The sequence below is a fragment of the Oryzias latipes genome, chromosome 5 (assembly GCF_002234675.1).
Source record: "Oryzias latipes chromosome 5, ASM223467v1".
Classification (NCBI taxonomy): domain Eukaryota; kingdom Metazoa; phylum Chordata; class Actinopteri; order Beloniformes; family Adrianichthyidae; genus Oryzias; species Oryzias latipes.
In genome coordinates, this window is record NC_019863.2 from 15,932,041 (window position 1) to 15,950,605 (window position 18,565).

The 18,565-nt window shown below is 39.0% G+C and overlaps 1 protein-coding gene across 1 annotated transcript in view; it reads left to right on the forward strand.

Moving 5' to 3' along the window:
* Positions 1–3,406: 3,406 nt before the first annotated feature.
* suclg2 (succinate-CoA ligase GDP-forming beta subunit) overlaps positions 3,407–18,565 on the forward strand; it is a gene marked incomplete in the record, with an annotated part of 109,361 nt that continues 94,202 nt past the window's right edge. Inside the window, 1 exon segment of the mRNA XM_023954993.1 lies at positions 3,407–3,524. Coding sequence (XP_023810761.1) covers positions 3,441–3,524 — 84 coding nt within the window.

The following is an 18,565-nucleotide window of genomic DNA, read 5'->3' on the forward strand; positions in this document are numbered from 1 at the left end:
AAATTACTTACGGTAAATTTAAAGTTAGTTAGTTTACTTATTTACGTAATACCAAGGACCCAATTACGTTGCCCGGATTGGCGTCACCGGGTTGCCACTCTGGAGCCAGGCCTGGGGTTGGGGCTCGCAGGCGAGGCGAGGTGAGGTGAGGTGGCTCGGGCATCTAGTTCGGATGCCTCCTAGACGCCTCAGTGGAGAGGTGTTCCTGGCATGTCCCACTGGACGGAGGCCCCGGGGACGACCCAGGACACAGTGGAGAGACTACGTCGCTTAGCTGGCCTGGGAACGCCTCAGGGTCCCCCCAGAGGAGCTGGGGGAAGTGGCCGGGGAGAGGGAAGTCTGGGCATCATTGCTCAGACTGCTGCCCCCGCAACCTGGTCCTGGAAAAGCGGAGGAAGATGGATGGATGGATGGATGGATGGATGGATGGATGGATGAATGGATGGATGGATGGATGGATGGATGGATGGATGGATGGATGGATGGATGGATATTCACACCAGAAGGCAGTGGATGCAGTTTGATTTGCTAGACATATATTTGGGTTTTGGAGTTTTTTTTTTCTTTCTACGCACTGCATCACAAAGGATGTTTTTCTACATAAAACTATGTATGAGGCTGATTTGCACCAAGCTGCCTTATAAATGTGCTCACAAGTTAAAGTAACCAATTAACCCATGGAGAATGAACATTATAATACACTCAAATGCTCAAAAAATGGATTCTGCATTGTATAGGCCCCTTAGGTCCATGATTACATATGTGGGCCCCAGGAGACATTCTGTTTTCCCTTAATTAATGCTTCCCCAGAGAGGCATCTGTCATGACCACCTTTCTATGTTTCACTATACCCATGGAGACACCTTGAATATATGTGTCTGGAATCCTTGAAGGGCTCAGTGCAACTGCACATTTTGCTGATATTCACACTCTTTTTGACCTGTGTGGCTTCAGTTTTTGCCAGGGCACTCACTGTTACATTCATCTCATGTGCAGGAAATCCAATGTGATTACAGCCAGCATTGAAACCATCAGCCCTAAAAATCTGTGGCAGAGACAAAGTCAAGTAAGCTTGCATCTGCAAAGAAAGTGAAGCAGTTCACAAGGGCTTCTTCACTGTCCATTGTCAGTTTACACTGGCTAATGATGACAAAAGAAAATACCTGGAGAAAACTTCAAAACTTTGCCATCTCTTTACTTGTTTTCTGCACCGAACAAGGCACCACAAGTTGTAGAATTGGCAAGGTTTTTCTTGTTGGTGGGGAGAGTTGCAAGGTTCAGCCAACAAGCAACATCAGCCCATGGACCTACCTTAACCCTTTGTGCTATCTTAGATGACCCCACCCTTGCATTGACGTGTTCTCCCTACCATGACAAAGGTGGACAAATGTGCAAAGATTTCATGTAATCCATGGACACCAGTGAAGATCACAAATCATTGAAGAAAAAAGATTCAGCTCACTGTCTAGTGGGTCTAGATGACCCAACTCCCAACGTTAAAGTGCCTAGGATAGCACAAGGGTTACCCCTGGATGGTAACCTTTTGAAGGTGTAGACAGTGATATGTGACAAAGTATACTTCGTCCCTCAGTGAAGATAAGGTTGTCTTTTTCTCGTTCAGTTTAGCTGAAATGAGAGAAGTCACTTTAACAGGGCGTACTGACAGAGGAGCTGATTTGTTAGATTTCACAGTAAGTCTAATAATAATAATGGATTGGATTTATCTGCGCTTTTCAAGTCACTCAAAGCGCTTACATTGTGTCCATTATTCATTCACTCCTCATTCATACTTGGTGATGGTAAGCTACTGATGTAGCCACAGCTACTGATGTAGCCACAGACTGACAGAGGCTGCCAGTTCGCGCCTACAGCCCCTCTGACCATCACTAGTATCATTCATACACATTCACACACCAGTGGAGCCACACTGGAGGCAAGGAGGGTGAAGTGTCTTGCCCAAGGACACAACGACAGTTGGCTGGGGGGAGTGGGGATCGAACCGCTGACCCTTCGATCATTGGACCACCCGCTCAACCGCCTGAGCCACTGCCGCCCTGTCTAGACTATAAATGGTCTGCTCTGGAAGGATAGGAAGGTAGGTAGGAAGGTTCCTCAAAGTACATAGGTGACAAAGGTGAGCCATGGTAAAGTCTATGTTTTTTTTGGGGTTTATTTTTTACCAATTTTTTGTTTTCTGTAAATGACTAAAAAACACATTATGAAGCTCCGTCCAGGTTTAGAGAATAAATGCAACGCATGAATTGCTTTAGTTCTAGCACTGCTTATTTTTTTGTAAAAAATTACAAAAGTGTTTGGAGTAAATTATCTCTAACAAAAAAGGAAAATGGAAAAAAAGAAATGAAAGCTACAACTTATATTTTCTTTTGTCCTAAAGTTGTAGACACTGGCTCATCTATCTAGCGAGGCCCTGTGCTTGAATAATTCAGAGCTGTTATTGTGTTAGATACACTTAACCAAAAAGTCAAACTCTACAAAATGGCAGGTGGAAAGGTCTGGATGAAATATAGAAACAACTGTTGAAAGAAGAATAAAAAGGAAAAATCCTTGAAAATGCCTGGGGAACCTTGTGCTCGATACAATTTGAAGAATAGCGTGGAAGTCTGGGTGCTTGGAAACAACACTTCAAATTATAGGGGAAAGGAAACTTCAGCTTTTTGCCTTGTTTGCTTTCACACAAAACTTTACAGCATTTTGATTACATATTTGCCTCGTGCTGAAAACGTTGACTCAGCAGCTAAATAATGCAGGCAACACATCAAATGTAGGCCCTGCACATTTCCAGGAACGCTATTTAGGGCAGAACCTATACCCACATCATTTGGGGTGATATTGTAATCTATATAAAAAAAAGATAAAGTCAAAAACTAAATGTTCTAAAAGATTCAGTGTTTTCTTTCTCTCCAAAAAGATACCTGGTAGATGAAGCTTTTATTCCGTTTTAAACTTCACACACTTAAATTAATGTTGAAAGGTTTAATTAAAATCTATTTTTATTATATTTGGGTTTTCTTTGTGTGTTTTTGGAGACAGTCTTTTCTCTTTACTTACTAGGATATTCATTTCAAATGGGAGTATTTAGACAAAACCTTAATGAAAATAGTGAAAGAAAGTGAAAGAAAATGATTGCTTAAAAGTAATACCCCTGTGTGACAAATAAACAAACAAACAAACAAACAAACAAACTAGCAAACACATGAACAAATAAATAATAATCATAATGATTTGCTGTCAATTTGGTTATCCCTCGTTATTTAGAAATAAAGAAAGGCTAAATAAAAATTGAATAAATAAAAAGGACTTGGTTCCGTGAGCACGTGACCACATTTGGAGGACCGCCCCCGTCTTCCCATTGACCTATCAGCGGGTCGGTTTCCAAACGCACATGTTACAACGTCATTACTATCTTCTTACGTGTCAACATGGCGGCATCCATGGCATCCCAGGCTGCAGCAAGAGGACTTAGGACAGCTGCGTCAAAGAACATTCTTCTAGACAAATTAAAGGTAATGTAGCGTTCAGGTTATTGGCAGGTCACTCCTGCGCGGGCACAGGAGTTGTCGCGGTGCTTTGGCTTCGCTGTCAGCGTCTCAACGCGCTGCTGTCACTCTGCCAGAGCTAGCACGTTAGCATGCGTGAAAAACAAGCAGAGCTCTGGGACAGATAACAGCAGAACATAGCAAACTCTTCAAAAAAGCTCCAGAAATGCAGAATAACGTGGGATGTTTTTTTTAAATGGTTCAGGGTTAGAGCAACTTTAAATATACTTTAAGAAATATTCATTACGTTTCTACTTGGAACTATAACTCATAGAAAGTTCCAAGTAACCTTCATTTTTATCATGCTGTGCTTGCATTTTAAGTGCAAGTCAATCGTTAGCATTTCTCTTTTTAATCGTATTCTTATTTTCACGTTTCATTGACATCTGTGCTACTTTGTATGGTCATTAATTTGGATAACAATTATTTTTCTTTTTCACAATAAAGTCATCATTATTCTTTAAGAGTATAGGCCTGTTTTTTTTTTAATCAGCGCAGAGTGCAAAGGGTAACTCTCTTGCACTTTGAACTTTAAAGAGTAAAAGCTGCTGTTTATATCTTTCTGCCTGACGACTGCTGTGTGATATCTGTGTTTTTGGCAAACAGAGTTATGGCCGGAGGATTCTAAAATGCCAAAGGAGTTTCCAACAATAAAGTATTCAATCTGACCTTTTTAATTTTTTTATTTTAACCCAATGTTTTGCAGGTGTTTTTCTGAACCACCAATCCCTCACCTTAATCAGTGACAGAGAAAAAGGAAAACTTTACATTTGACGTAGCCTTACAAGCTTACTCTAGCTATTCTGACTGGACACGGCAAACGTTCAACATTAAAGCCTGCAAGCCAACCTTAGCCAGCCTCAGCCATTTTTAGAAAACCTAATGTGTTCCTTACAGAATTACTGCTTGAAAACGGATAAAACAAGCAGATCGTACTTCTTACACACAGGTCTCCATTTTTATTATATTTTTAAGCAGTTTGAAGTCCCACTGCAATCATCTTTTGATCTATTTTAAAAGCGTTCCCAGCGCTTATTTTAAGGGCTTATATCATTCTATTCTTAAGCCTTTCAGAGTAAATTATATTCATGTATATGATAACCTTTGGCACACTAAAGAACGATTTATTTTTATTTTTTTGCTGATCATTTTCCTACCCACAAGTAAGACGACTCGATCTCAGAGGCACTGGCTTTGGCTCCTTGAGAGTGCTGCCCATTTCATGTCGTCAACCTATACCCGGCCTCGGCAGCCTGTCTGTGTTTTGCCAATTTAAACAAATAACACTTTTGCAAAGATGCATGTGCATATTGTGCTTATAAAAGGAGAGCGTTTTAGCTGATCATTCTAGCTTTGCAGTGAAAGTGTGTTTGTCTGATAGCCTGGGGGATGGGTGAGTGGGTGGGGGTGTGTGTGCTGGCAGCGCAGATTCTTCCTGGAAGGGGCTGTTCCCCCATGTTCATATTTAACAATGTGGGAACCCACTAGTTTTTGTGGATTGGTAGGAGCTGGTGCTCAGAGAGCAGGGTTTAAACGAATGGTTAGAGATCCGTGAATGGAGCAAAATACCTGTTTGGGGTTCTCTTTTGTGAGTAATTAGCATTATAAAACACTTAAAAGCTCAAAGAAGTTGATTTTGCTCAATCCACTATAGGCCTTTTAATTATTATTATTATATAGTTTTTAGCCATAAAACCTGGGTCGTTTTTTAGGACATAATTTCTGCAGAGCGGCAGGAGTCCATTAGAAATTTTTCTCTAAATTGTGGGCGGGACTGTTGGTGCAGTGTAGGCCTGCTCACACTCCTTCACACCCTTTTGTTTACACTCTCTCCCGCTAGCTTACAGCCGCTCACACCCCGAAGCTAACATTAGTGACGCAACAACAATGACGAGCAATGTCAATGCCATCCAGTCGTACAGTTTAGAGGCATAGGCCAGCTTTTTCAATTACAAGCTTTTTCAGTTGTCTTTTTTTCATCTGCTCTTGTTTCACCATGATTTGAATAAAGAAATAATCCGAAACACAATCTAAATTCTCTTTCAGATCATGCCCTCCATCATCAGAAAAAGTGTAAGGGTTCTGTGTTTTGTTTGGTTTTTGTGGTTTTTGGTCATGCTCTATGTTGTCTTCAGTCACACTGGTTCCAGGTTCATCGTGATCCACAGCTGTCGTCGGTTCAGTTAATTTCCCTCAGCCTATTTAAGTGTCTGGTTTTCAGTTCATCCTTGTCAGGTCATCTGCTCTTTTATTTTCTGTCACCATGCCTGGTCTCCTGCATTTTGGGTCCTCCACCACCAGTTAACAAGACCATGTTAAAAACACGAATAACATGATTTTTATTGGAGTAGGTCTTTAAATGGCAGCTCCAGTTGTGCAGGCCTAATATATATATATATATATATATATAAAATCAGTGACATGTAGGGTTACATTCATGTGTATAAATGTGTTTAAGAAAATAACTGTTCCAAAAGTTTAAATCTCATTTTGACAGACATTTTACCTGGCAGATGTTTGTTGTTGGCTTCTCCCACTAGTCTCTTGCTGTCTACCTTCTCTGTTTGGTTCTCAGGCGTGAGAGGCGATAAGAGAGATGATCTGGAATTCTTTCTGGTCCATCGCACACTATCAGAGCCTGAACTGATTGACAGCCAGGTTTACCACAATAGAGTCAAATCAGCTCTGACAGTGTGTCAGCTTAGCTGAGAAATTCAATTTGCCATGATTTGTCAACAACAATACAAAGGACATACCAATATTCAGATGGTTAGGCTCCAGGATGATGCACAATAAAGGAGTGGTGGGATGTTGTTTCTCCCTCTTCCATAAATCAAAATCTTTCAAATTCTTGTCTGCAAAGAGAGATACATTTCAGGTTATTTAGGCTGTCACTACATAGGTCTTTTGAGAAGGTAAGCCTAGGAATAATCCCAGTGTCCAACTCCAGCCTAGTTTGAAGGGGCATACTGGGAAGAAAGGTGGCTCATTGAGACTGTCGTGAATATTTTACAGAGGGGGGTGGAGAGCCGCTGTATGCAAAGATTTCTTTTGCTGGAACTTCAAACAACATGAGGTTTCCCCATCTGTCTCAGCCAGAACACATTTACATTTCCTCCCCGCGAGGGACACTGGAGGACGAAGTTAGCTCTTACTGGATTTGAATATCTCTCCTCAAGGTTAATAGCCGTTTCTGTAGCTGATGTGGTGCTTTGGCTTTCTCAATTATTTAAAATGGCTGCAGTCATTTGGAAATGTTGCCAGCTTCTAGAATGAGGAGAGCAGTGAGTAAAGGTGGGACACGAATCAACCTAGTGCCTGCTGTTGTGCTGTAGATATATTTAAGCATTAGGATGCTGAGACAATGATAGTAAAACCTTGTGACTGAGTAGTTACAGACAGAAATCAATCAAAGTGCTAATATTAAAGATTATAGTCAGTCTATCATTTTTGAAATGCAGGGAGACTATCAGTTGGGAGTGTGGATTTGATTTTATGTTTGAACTTTGTGCTTTTATCAGTGATTTGACTTTTCGTCAGACGTGAATAACTTGTAATTAAAAGTACTCTTCAAGTCATGTGTTTATAGTTCTAATTTTTTTAACTGTATGAAGCATTTAGCTGATAATTTTTAAGTTTCAAGTAAGACTGGATTTAAAAAACAATTTATCTAATTTGATATTCACTTAAAGAGTTGAATATAGATTCATAAAGTTTATAAATGTATTTTCTTTTATAGCAAAGTTATGGATATATGGAGAACATATTTTACAAAAATATAAATATTTTTGCTTTTAAATGGAAATTTGAAAACTTCATCAAATTAATTCATCTTCTTAACTGTTTTGTCCCTTCCGGGGTCATGGGGGGCTGGAGCCTATCTCGGCCACTTGTGGGTGAAGGCAGGGCACATCCTGGACAGGTCGCCAGTCTGTCGCAGGGCAACAATCACACACTCATTCACACTCACATTCACACCTAGGGAAAATTTAAAGTAACTAATTAACCCAGTGCTTCTTAATGATTTTTTTGCCAGGCCCCCCCATAGGAAAAAGAAAATGTTTCCCACCCCCCAACCCCCATAACCTTCCCCCAGGTTAAAAAAATATGTCAGTCCTTATTCCAACTAGAAACATTTTGACCAACTGAACCATTTGATGTTGAGAAAAATTATTAAATTAATAAATAATATTAAATCTAAATTGATCTGAAACATTAACAGCACCAATATATTTAACGTTTTTAGTCTGAACAAATGGGTATAAAACATTGTTCTTATTTTTTTTTCTAAATGATGTATTGTTTATTTAGGATCTCATAAAGTGCAGCTGTTTTCCTGCATGACCTGCTGTCTTTATGTCTAATACTGACACCAACTAAACCACAGGCAGACAAAGAATACATTTATGGAAACAAAAGAGACATTATCAAAATGTCTACAATAGTTCATAACGAATGACATTATTAGCATGAGCTGAGTCATCTAAAGGCAGCGATCATCCTGGTGTTGCGTAATCCAGGCAGTGCTTGGAGCGCTCCTCCGCGTGCCCCGTTTCACCTCTTAGCCTGAGCCCTCTACCCTTCCCTTTTCGACAGGAGACGGGAACGCGCAGCTGCAGGAACGGGGATTCAAAGGTTTCAGGCTGTTACCAACTCGGTGATAGAACAGATAAAAGGAAACCAATAGTGGCAAAGATTTTTTTCCGAGCACTGAGCCGCTGTCACCCCCCCCCCCCCCCCCCTTAAATTTGCACCCCGTACAATTGCCCGTATTACCTGTGTATAAAACCGCCACTACTGCCACTATTTGAGCAGCACTGAATTAACCTATGAAGCATGTTTTTGGATGATGGGAGGAAGCCATAGTCCCTAGAGAAAACCCATTCATGCACGGGGAGAGCATGCAAACACAGAAGGGTCCTCCATTGGTGTTTTGTTTGGGTCCCCCAGCAGGGATTTTAACTACTCCCTGATTGCCTAATTTCTTCATTTGTAAAATTCAAGCCTCAAGCACAAAACGCACTACAGGCGCTCAAGTGTTCTCTACGACCTGTTAACCTGTTAACCACAGCATGCCGGTTTAAAAATGTGCCTGGACAACTCAAAAACCTGTAGCACCCTTATGGATCAACTCTCGTACGGGTGCATAGGACAATAGCCACAGTTTGTTTCTGAGAGGGATGAGTGAAAGCAAACCAAACCAGATGCACTTCCAAATCCTCCTATGAAAGAAATCTAAGGATAGGGTTTATTGTTTATTTTTTTCTTGAATGCTGCTAGCACTTAACATTTTGACACCTTGGACATACAGCCACAGAATTTGGTTGAAGTGTTTTCGGCATAGAAAACCAAGAAAATCATCTTTTTTCCTTCTTTGCTGTTATGTATCTTACAGTGCAGCAGTTCCACAATGACATGCATATGTGGATGTACTTTGAAGGTAAAAATGAAAGTACAACAACTGTCTATGACAATTTTATATGACAACCTGATAGTAACAGATGTTAGCTGCTGGTGCTGGTTGACAGGAAGAACGGAATGGGAAGTTTCTATATTTGTTATCCATGAAAAAAGAGATATAGATGGCATATACTTTTTCTGTCTAAAAATACCATGAACTAGCTTTTTTTACCTACTTGACTCAGCTGTGTTGCTAAGATTTGATTTTCTTTGCAATCATGGTTTCTCTTAAAAACTGTGACAAATGCATAGTTACACGTTGGAACATGGAGTGATGTTTTTACAAACATACTACAAACCACAAGAACATTTTGGGGTTTTCGCATTTTTTCTTAACAATGCTTCTTAGCAAAACATTTTTGGGCATTAAAATCCTATTTACCTTTTTAAAAAGCCCCATAGAGCTGGGTGTGTTAGTTACACCCCCCAAAAAATGCCCAAATCTTCCCTGCTAATGCCAAACTGCCTAAATTGCTGTAGTTTTCATACATGGACTTAGTTTTTTCTTGTTTACTTGAATAATATATATATATTTTTTTCTGTGCAGGTGCTCATATTTGTATGTCTGAAAATTCGATGGAGCCAAAATCAAGCTTTCAACACAGCCTAAACTATGTCCTGGCTGCACTCAATGCCAAACAATAGCAGAAAGCAGATCAAACCCCTCACAGAAACCAAAGCATGGCTCAAACAATGCAAGAAAACTATACTGAATAGGCGGCGTTCTTTACACTAAAGGCTGAAGTGGGGTGTGTGCAAAGTGAAGCAGACTGGGGGCTTTTTGATTTTTTGGCTTCACTGAGTTTCTTAGAAAAGAAGCCATGTTCATCGTAGTTTGATCTACTTTTTAGATGTTGTGAAAACCACAAAACTTATGGAACAATCTGTTCAAAAAAGAACAAGAAAACAGAGAAAGTTTTGCCAATACAACCATATGGAATTATATAACTTGATTATTTTATAATTAATTTACCAGTACTGCTAAATATTCCTAAATGAATATGGCTTGCATGTCTGGTATGATTGCAGCCATTGTTTGTTAATATACTGTTTTTTGGTCTTGTGTTTTTTTTTGTCAAACCATGTTGTTGTTGCAAGATACAAATCCTTAATCTAATGTCTTTATGTTTTATGCTACTGTACGTTTGTGTGGGAAATAACTTTGACATATAGTTTGTGAGTTTTTTTTTTGTTGCCTTCTGCATAATGCATTTTCATCTTCCCCATGGACTGAAGTACTTTTAATAGACCTACTTATTAACAATACTAATTATTGAAATCTGTATCTTTAGAGACACAACAGTCAGCTTTCTCTTTCCTAAGCCTGTCTGCAAGAGATTAGACCTGTCCTACCTAAAGACCTGCCAATGATTCAAATCTCCCTGATCTAAATCCTGCAGCCATGCTCTGCTGCTCCTGTGCCTATCGCTGCTCTTGCTCGCCCCTCTTCTCTGCAACAGCCAGATGTCATTTCTGTTTCGTCTCTCAAATGGTTTTGGTTTGACCTTTAACTTAAAACGGCACTTAAAATACAACAAATGCTGTGAACTAATAATGAAAAACATGTTATGTTTATTCCTGTAATAACACTATTATTAATTACAATATTTATTTAAACTATTTATATACTTTAATTGAATTCCTGTTGTAAGTTTTTTTTTTAAAAGCTGTTTCATTTCAAAAGGTCGTCTTATTTATATTACTATGATGTATCTAATTATGTAAAGCACTTTGAGGGGCTATTTAGCAGGGAAAGTGCTCTATAAATAAAGTTGAATTTGAATTTAGTTAAATGTTGCTAATTTAACCTGCAGCCTTATTTTTCAAGAGATGATAACCTCTGTAAACACATAAGGACTGCATTAAAAGGTTCCTCTGGAGGCATGCTTTGGCTGCATGACTGGTTATACCACTGAATCACACTGGAATGTTTATTAGTAAATTTCACTGCTTTGCCTTGTTCATTTTCTTCATTGGTTGTCACCTTCATCACCGCTTACTTACTTCACCGAGCTTGTGTAATTGCAAAACAGTCTGATTTATAGGTTGCAACGAAGTAGCAAAGTGCCACCTCATTAACCGAGAATCATTCCACTGCATTCAGATCGCAATAATTCTGATAGTCACTGTGAGAACTGCTGAGTGTGATTCAGCATGTGCTCATGCATGTGGACCCTGATAAATTTCCCTTTAAATATTTTTGCTGGATGGTTAGTCAAATGGCTGAAGAAAAGACATTTGTTCATAATATGAACGAGAACAAATCAATTAGCGAGAATTGGGTGTTCTGTTAATTCCTTTAGCATTTGATAATGCCCCCTAAGGAGCATACTGGTTCATTAAATCTTCTGTGATTTTTTTTTTTTTTTCACTAATTAGGTCACTTTGTTTTTGACATACTAATACTGCTTGTAAATCATTAAAGACTTTAGTCACAACTGCCTTTATGGGTGAATACTGGTTGACTGCGGGGGAAAAATGGGCAAATCTTAACGGGTCACTCAGGTGGCCCATTAACAAAATTTTATGATTGTAGACAAACCAGCGAGTCTGTAAGGTGAAAATCTTTATGCACATTTTTTCTGCGGGTATGCTGTAGGCGAAAGGTTGTAGTGAACACGTAAGGATAAGTAAGGGTGAAGTGGGTGAGATGCAGGCATGTCGTACAGATTTTTCTTTTTTTGACAAGTGCTTCCCTTGCGCGCAGCCTGACTGTTAGAAATGAAGACATTAGACAGAGTTTAGTTAATGTCAGCATCCTACAATCGTATGAGCGTGTAACTTACATTATCCTTCCAAATACTCCACGATACACTTACCGCATGCATAACGATGACACGTTCCGTTTTCATGAGATGGACACATGCGCCTCAAAGAAAATGCAAGACGCACCTGTGCTCCTCTTAAGAGAATCAGCCATGCCTAAAGCTTTGGTAGAAGAGTGGGCCCCTCTCAGCTTCCAAGTAAATTCCTCTGTGGTTCTGTGATAGGATGCGGTCTGTGCAACAAGTCAAGTTGTAAAAATTCTATACCACACAAACTGAGTGGTTTCAAATACAATGTGAAAGCGTTTGGAGATAGCAACAACTTCAACATTGTCATGTAAACTGACTTAGTTGCATGCTGAGGCACATTGCCCAGATTAAGCCAATTCTCTGTTAAGGGAAATTTGTTTAAAGGGTGAGCGTTAGCTGAGATATTACATCCTGTCTATACACCACAATTGCAATGCAAACTATCAGATGCACTTCACCCTGGCCACTAGGGGTGTAACGATGCGCTAAAATCTCAATTCGGTTCGGTACTGTTGTTTGACAAATCTGCCTGACATGAACTGCTATTTTATGAACTTATATTTTATTATTTATTGTGTGTGTTTGTGTGTGTTTTACTGCCGGACACACACCTACTATCTATCAATCAATCTATCGCTCTATCTATCGATCTATCTATCTCATCTATCTATTTTTGGTATTTTTTTGGTACAAATAAAAGAAGGCAGAAAAAAATTACTTGCAAAATGCATTTATTGGTTTTACATAACAATAAATAAAATTGATCTATGTAGGTGATCTGCTTAATAAAATAAGAAAAACTATTAGCTGCCAGGAACCAAAAACTTTGGATACTTAACACTGGCCTGGAAAAAAACATTTTAACTTGCACATTTTTTTTCTTGTAGACCCGATTGTTAGTCAGGTGATGCCGTTTTAAGTTCATTAACAGATTAGATGTGTTACCTGTGGCATACGCTATCTTTGTGTAACAATGTACAATGTAGACACACAGCATTCCACCTATCCAATTGTCTTTTCACTTCATGGATGCTGACAACGAAGCCGAAGGCTGCATTTATGCCACAGGTCTTGAGGCCCAAATCCAATTTTCTGACTATATCCGATTTTTTTGACGACCCGCTTACATCATTTTTTTAAAGTGATTTTTGCATTTACACTATACAATGCTGAAACTATCAAACGTAGACGTTCTGAGGACTACGTAAACGAAGCAGCATTTCCGCCATCCGCGGACCTGAGCACTGACTGCACGGATTTAAAAAATTATGAGCGAGCAGGCCCTTAATAATATTCATGACCGTGATAAAAGCACATTTAAAAGATACGTGTTGGTCCAAACTGCAAACGTTTGGCAAAGCAAAACCCTGCACCTGCCCCAGGTTGGTCTAAGAAAATAAATAAACGGCTTCTAGCCTGTTCCAGAGCAACGGTGTCCCGCTTGATTAGTTACCGTTTACGTTCCGACCGGGACCGGACCGGAAATAGCGGTTTCCGACTACGGTCTGAAGCCTGAGGCTGAAAGGTAACACGCTGATGGGGCTCCAGCTGTCCTCGAACAGCAAAATCAGCGCACAAAAGCACCTTAATAAGTCATGTGATCTCAGTTGGTGGTGTCCTGAGTTGATTTCACTGACATACGACTCGCATTTACTGGGGAATATCCACTTTGTCTGCTTACATGGCACACGCAAATGCACGTATCCGATTCGTATCCGATTTATTTCCACATATGATAGAGGCCTGATTCTGATATGAGAAAATCGGAATCCATGCGCTTTTTTCCTGCTTACACGTTCACCGGTCATATCCGATCTGTGCCACATGAGAGGAAAAAATCGGAATTGGGTCACTTGAACCATGCAGTGTAAATGCGGCCAAAGTGTTCGTCACCTAATAGCATCTCGGAGGAAAGTCACGGCTAACATTACTTCCGCCTCGGCGCAAAGTTAAAACAGTGGCGACTTGGGGTTAGCCCCGCCTATAGCCACTAAGACTCATGGGAAGTGTGAAATCTTGTGCGTTGAATTCTTCACCATCACTGAGAGAGCTATGAAGAGAAGTCAGGTTGTTGTTGTTAGCTGTTCGTGTGTGTTCATAATAAATGGGTTTTAATGCCGGAAAGGAGATGGAGCAATCTTTTTCTCTGTCTACTCTCTCTCTGAGACTGTTTGAGGGCGTGTAAAGCATGGAGCAAGGAAGGTCAACGCAGCTAGTTAATTAGCAGCTCGGCTCTTATTTCCCCGCTATGAGAGAAAGCAGTTGGGTTGTTACAATGCATATGCGGGAAAAAAAAGAAAAAACGTACCGAAACGGTACAGTAGTGAACCGAACCGTACCTGCTATACCGAAACGGCTCGGTTCCACTACGTGTATCATTATACCTTTACTAACCACTAGAACCAGGACTTACTAGCTTTCATTTTGATTTGCCGGGAGACTGGTAGGTGTTCGACTAAACTGTGCCAAATGTAGAGTTTGATGGAGTGAGTGTTATGGTGTGGGGTTGTTTTTCAGGAACAAATATGACTAACTGCCAAAGCTCTAATTGCACGTGCAAATGGAACAACTTTCAAAGAACATTTGTATGTCCTTGCCTTGCTATTAACCCTTTTATTAAAAACTCTTTGGAAAGAGACAAATGTTGTCATCAGGTTAATAAAAGGTGTTTATCTTTAGGTGAAGTTGTGTTTGCTTTTTCCCCCCATGAGAAAAGGATTTTTTGGTCATTTGTTTGTGAAATGTAATAAGCTTTATGTATTTATTATTTATAAGCTTTTAGTAAAGAAAAAATGTAGTCTGTGTTTTATTTTATTTTTTTCTGAATGGAGGTAAAAATTAAGTTGTCATTTGGTGTACAATAAAACGCATTTTAGCATTATGGTTGTTTGTTAAAGTGCTGCTGTGTAGTCATGGGAGAGTTTGGCCCCATTAGTTTGCACAAGTCTTACTTTGCTATAGATCAGTCACTTGACTCTAATGAGCATTGTACAAATCAAGCAAGCGAACAAATCTGTTCAAGTCTGTTCATTTTCAAATAATTAAACTTTGCAAAGTTTAGGCCTATATCATTTTTTAAATCAGCAATAGCATTGTCAAAGAGAAAGTAATATATTGTTTGGAAGTAAGTTTTTTTTTTTATAAACACCAGCTGTCACTTAAACAGATGACTCATTTTAGTCCAGCTGTCTACTTTATGAGATCTAATGACTTCATCCTTTAATGAATACAATCAGACATCTATTGGTTACAACATTCCTCCACTCTGGAAAGATTTAATAAACTACCAGAACCACACGTAATCTTATTGCCTTTAAAAGCATGCATGCGTGTTTATGTAAAATATGGTTACTTGTTAATTATTCATTGAGAAACTTTAATTCAAGGTAACATATTTAGACATAAACACGTCTTTTTAAGCAGACACAAACTAACGATACACATTTTAGTACTATAGAACTCAGGTGCTAAGCTACTTTTTCCATTAAATCTGACTTAATCAGCTGCACTTTTTACATACAACTATTGTATTTTGTCAAGAAATGTTAGGCTTATTTGATCACTTATATTAGCTCTTTACATTTTTAAAGGATAGATTTGGAGATTTGACTGGCTGATGTTGGTGTGCCTGATCACAAGTAATCGCCTGCATTATAACCTTTCTATGTAAATTACAGTTTATGGCTCAAATAAATAACTAAAAGGTTCAGGTCTATTCTGTCATAGACTGACATTTTGACCCTTTTTCAATCTCTCAAACTGATGAAGACAACTCAAGGATATTGACTCATTAGGTTTAACAGAAGGGTAGTGAAAGTAGTGGCATTTGTTGAAATGACTTTGCAAAGCATCAAGTTCATTGGCTAACTATGATGGCACTTTGTACATCAAGTGCAGTTTGACATTGGGCTTTCTACTCTCAACCAAATATGAGACTGGACAATTTCAAACCTCTTAGGACAAGAAGTCCTGATGTTGCATGGTGCTAAGCAGAATGCCATATGGTTTAGCCTGAGAAGTGTTTTTAAGTCTAGCATATACTCTTATTTTGTCCTTCAGTAGTGCTTGCTGTTCAGTGCAGCTGGAGCAAGGACTTGGCAATCTGATGCATCTGCTGCCTTAGCACTTTGCCCTCCATGTGTCTTTGTAACAACCACTTTATTTTAAGACGAAGGGGTGCATATTTTATTTCTTTATTTTTAAATTGCCACTTCATGTGTCTCTATAATTGTAATAACTTTTTGAAATGCAACTTTAATTACCATTAAAATAGAACCATATTGTTGAAAATGCTTCAATTAAGGTGTAACAAGCTGGTTGGTACTTGTGTTTGCTCACTGATTGCATTTTTTCTGTTTTCATGTGGAGACATGTCAAGTTTTTTTGGTAATTCAAACATATACATACTAGTCATTTTACGTTATTGTCTATTCTGTTGTAAGTTATAACAACAATTGCACTGCAAACATTGCAAACATGTCTTTGAAACATTTAAAATGTTGAATAAAAGTTAATTGAATGAATGCTAAAAGTTGTATTTTGGTCTACCATTGAGTCTATAATTTTTTCTTAAAATTACACTCTTAAAATTAAAAGATTTTTTTGCACACATTGAAAAACTTGTTTGAAGTTTAGTAATGTATGCTTTTATCTTTTTAGATGCTTTTCTTTTTTGTGAGTTGTGAATTACCAAGCTGCACAGGTTGGGGTCAGTACACAGTGACGTGTACTTAAGTAAAAACGCATCGCTATGGAGTTGTGCCATAGACAGGCTGGTCCTTTTTAAAGGGCAAAATGTTTTCGGGGCTTACTTTTGTTATGATGAATTTTACATCAATTCATCATTATTTCATAGACATTTGAGACAGGTTGGTGTTAAGAAATCTTGTGTCCCGAATTTAACCGCAAGGGGAAAACTCTTAAGAGATTTAGGTGGCATACTCTTAAGAGATTGTGTTGACTTTTCCCTGGTTTGTCAGTCACTCAGATTTGGTGAAACCTCAAAAGAGACAGATGAACTCTAAATGCAGGGCTCTTTTTGAAATGTCAATTTTGGGGATTTTCTTTTATCTGACTTTTAATATATTGGTGCTCTATCCTATCACTTCTTTTTTTTTTTTTTTTTTTTTAACTTGTCCTGTCCAACAGCTGGGCAGGCAGATGAGAGCTGAGGGCCTCTTGTGTTGGACATATTTTACTTTAACAAGAGGGGTTATTAATCTTCAGACAAACCAAAGGTATGTCTGAATAACCCCTTTTGTAATTGAGGCCAAACTTTATTCATTTCAACCATGTTTGAAAATCTTTGGTGTTGGACCGGACGGAAAAGGAAAGAAGGGAAGAAGAGAGAGGGATGTTAGAGGGGGGGGGGGGGGGTGATAGTGAGAGGGGGGGGGGGGGTTAGACCATGAAGCAGCATAGAGCAGACAGGTTTACTGGTTGTTTATCATTACGGTACGGTTCAAATGTAGTACAAAAAGGGCGGGGCCTGTTCGCACACACTCAAATGTTATCAACACACCTGGTAGCTGCAAAAAATGTTCACATGTCAACATGTACACAAAACAGATAGTGTTCACGAACGCATACCTATGCCTTTAAACCAACTAGTGTTGGTTTAAAGGCATATCACTTCTTCTGTAAAACGAGGCTGTTGTCTGAACTTTGCTTGATGCAGTTCAGAGTTCAAATCCCGTAAATTCAGAAGTGTTCATTGTTCACTTCTTACCTTAATAAGTAAATGTTTTATTTGTCATTGTCGCCAGTCTGTTACTCTCCTGCCAATGTGCCCCACTTCTCTCCACATGGGTGCATTCATCAAGATGATCTTGAGTGCTTTTGTGTGTAGATGGGTTTGCTCGAATACTTTATTGTATCTCAGAACCTCAGCGAATACTTGCTCATTGTTTGGGTTCTATCTTTTTCTTGTATGTTCATGAAGAAGAAGTAGAATAATAGCTTGGTAGGTGCATTGTTTGGAATTGTCTCTGGAGTCCTACTGATGATAATCACTTCAGAGAGAATGTTTCTAGGGACTGCATGCCAGCTGCCTGCTTTGCTGCCAGTATGTCATTAACCATTTACTGTTTTCTTCCGGTGCAGACAAGGAGCACTTAAATTACTCATGTCCCCATCAAGACGGCAGCAGTATTAACCTTATCTAATGTCTGAAATAAACCTTAATAGAGCTTATAAAATAAGCAAAAGGACTCCCACAGATTCAACTTTAGCTAGTTATGTTTCTGTACTTTCAATTTTCTTGTGCTTGAGATGTTTTTTTTTATCATCGCTGCTTTCCATTTGTGTCTTGCTATGTATAGTCAGTGCTGCGCCATGACATTATCACAATAGTCTTAAAGATCCTTTTAAGTTCAGAAAGCACCTATGGTCAGAAATATAATTGATGGACGCAAAGTCACCTCTAAGAGTCTGTTTTCTTCCAACAATGTTTTTAGCTTTAATAGAAGAAATAACATTCAGCCAGCAGTCAGAACTCGGCATAACATGGGTAAAACTGTCTCTGAGTGGGACAAGTGAAAATGAAATCTTTGCTTGTAATGCTGATTGAAGAGATTTGTTTTGTTTCTTTCTGCAATCTGAAGTCAGAAAAGCGTTGCAGCCATTAAGAAGACTGCAGTCAAATGATCCATCATTTTTGCGTTCGCGGTCAGTCACTTGTCACTTTTGGTGATGACAGAAAGAGATTCAGCCATGCCTGTTTTGATAATGGGGGAATCTGGAAGGGATTTTAGT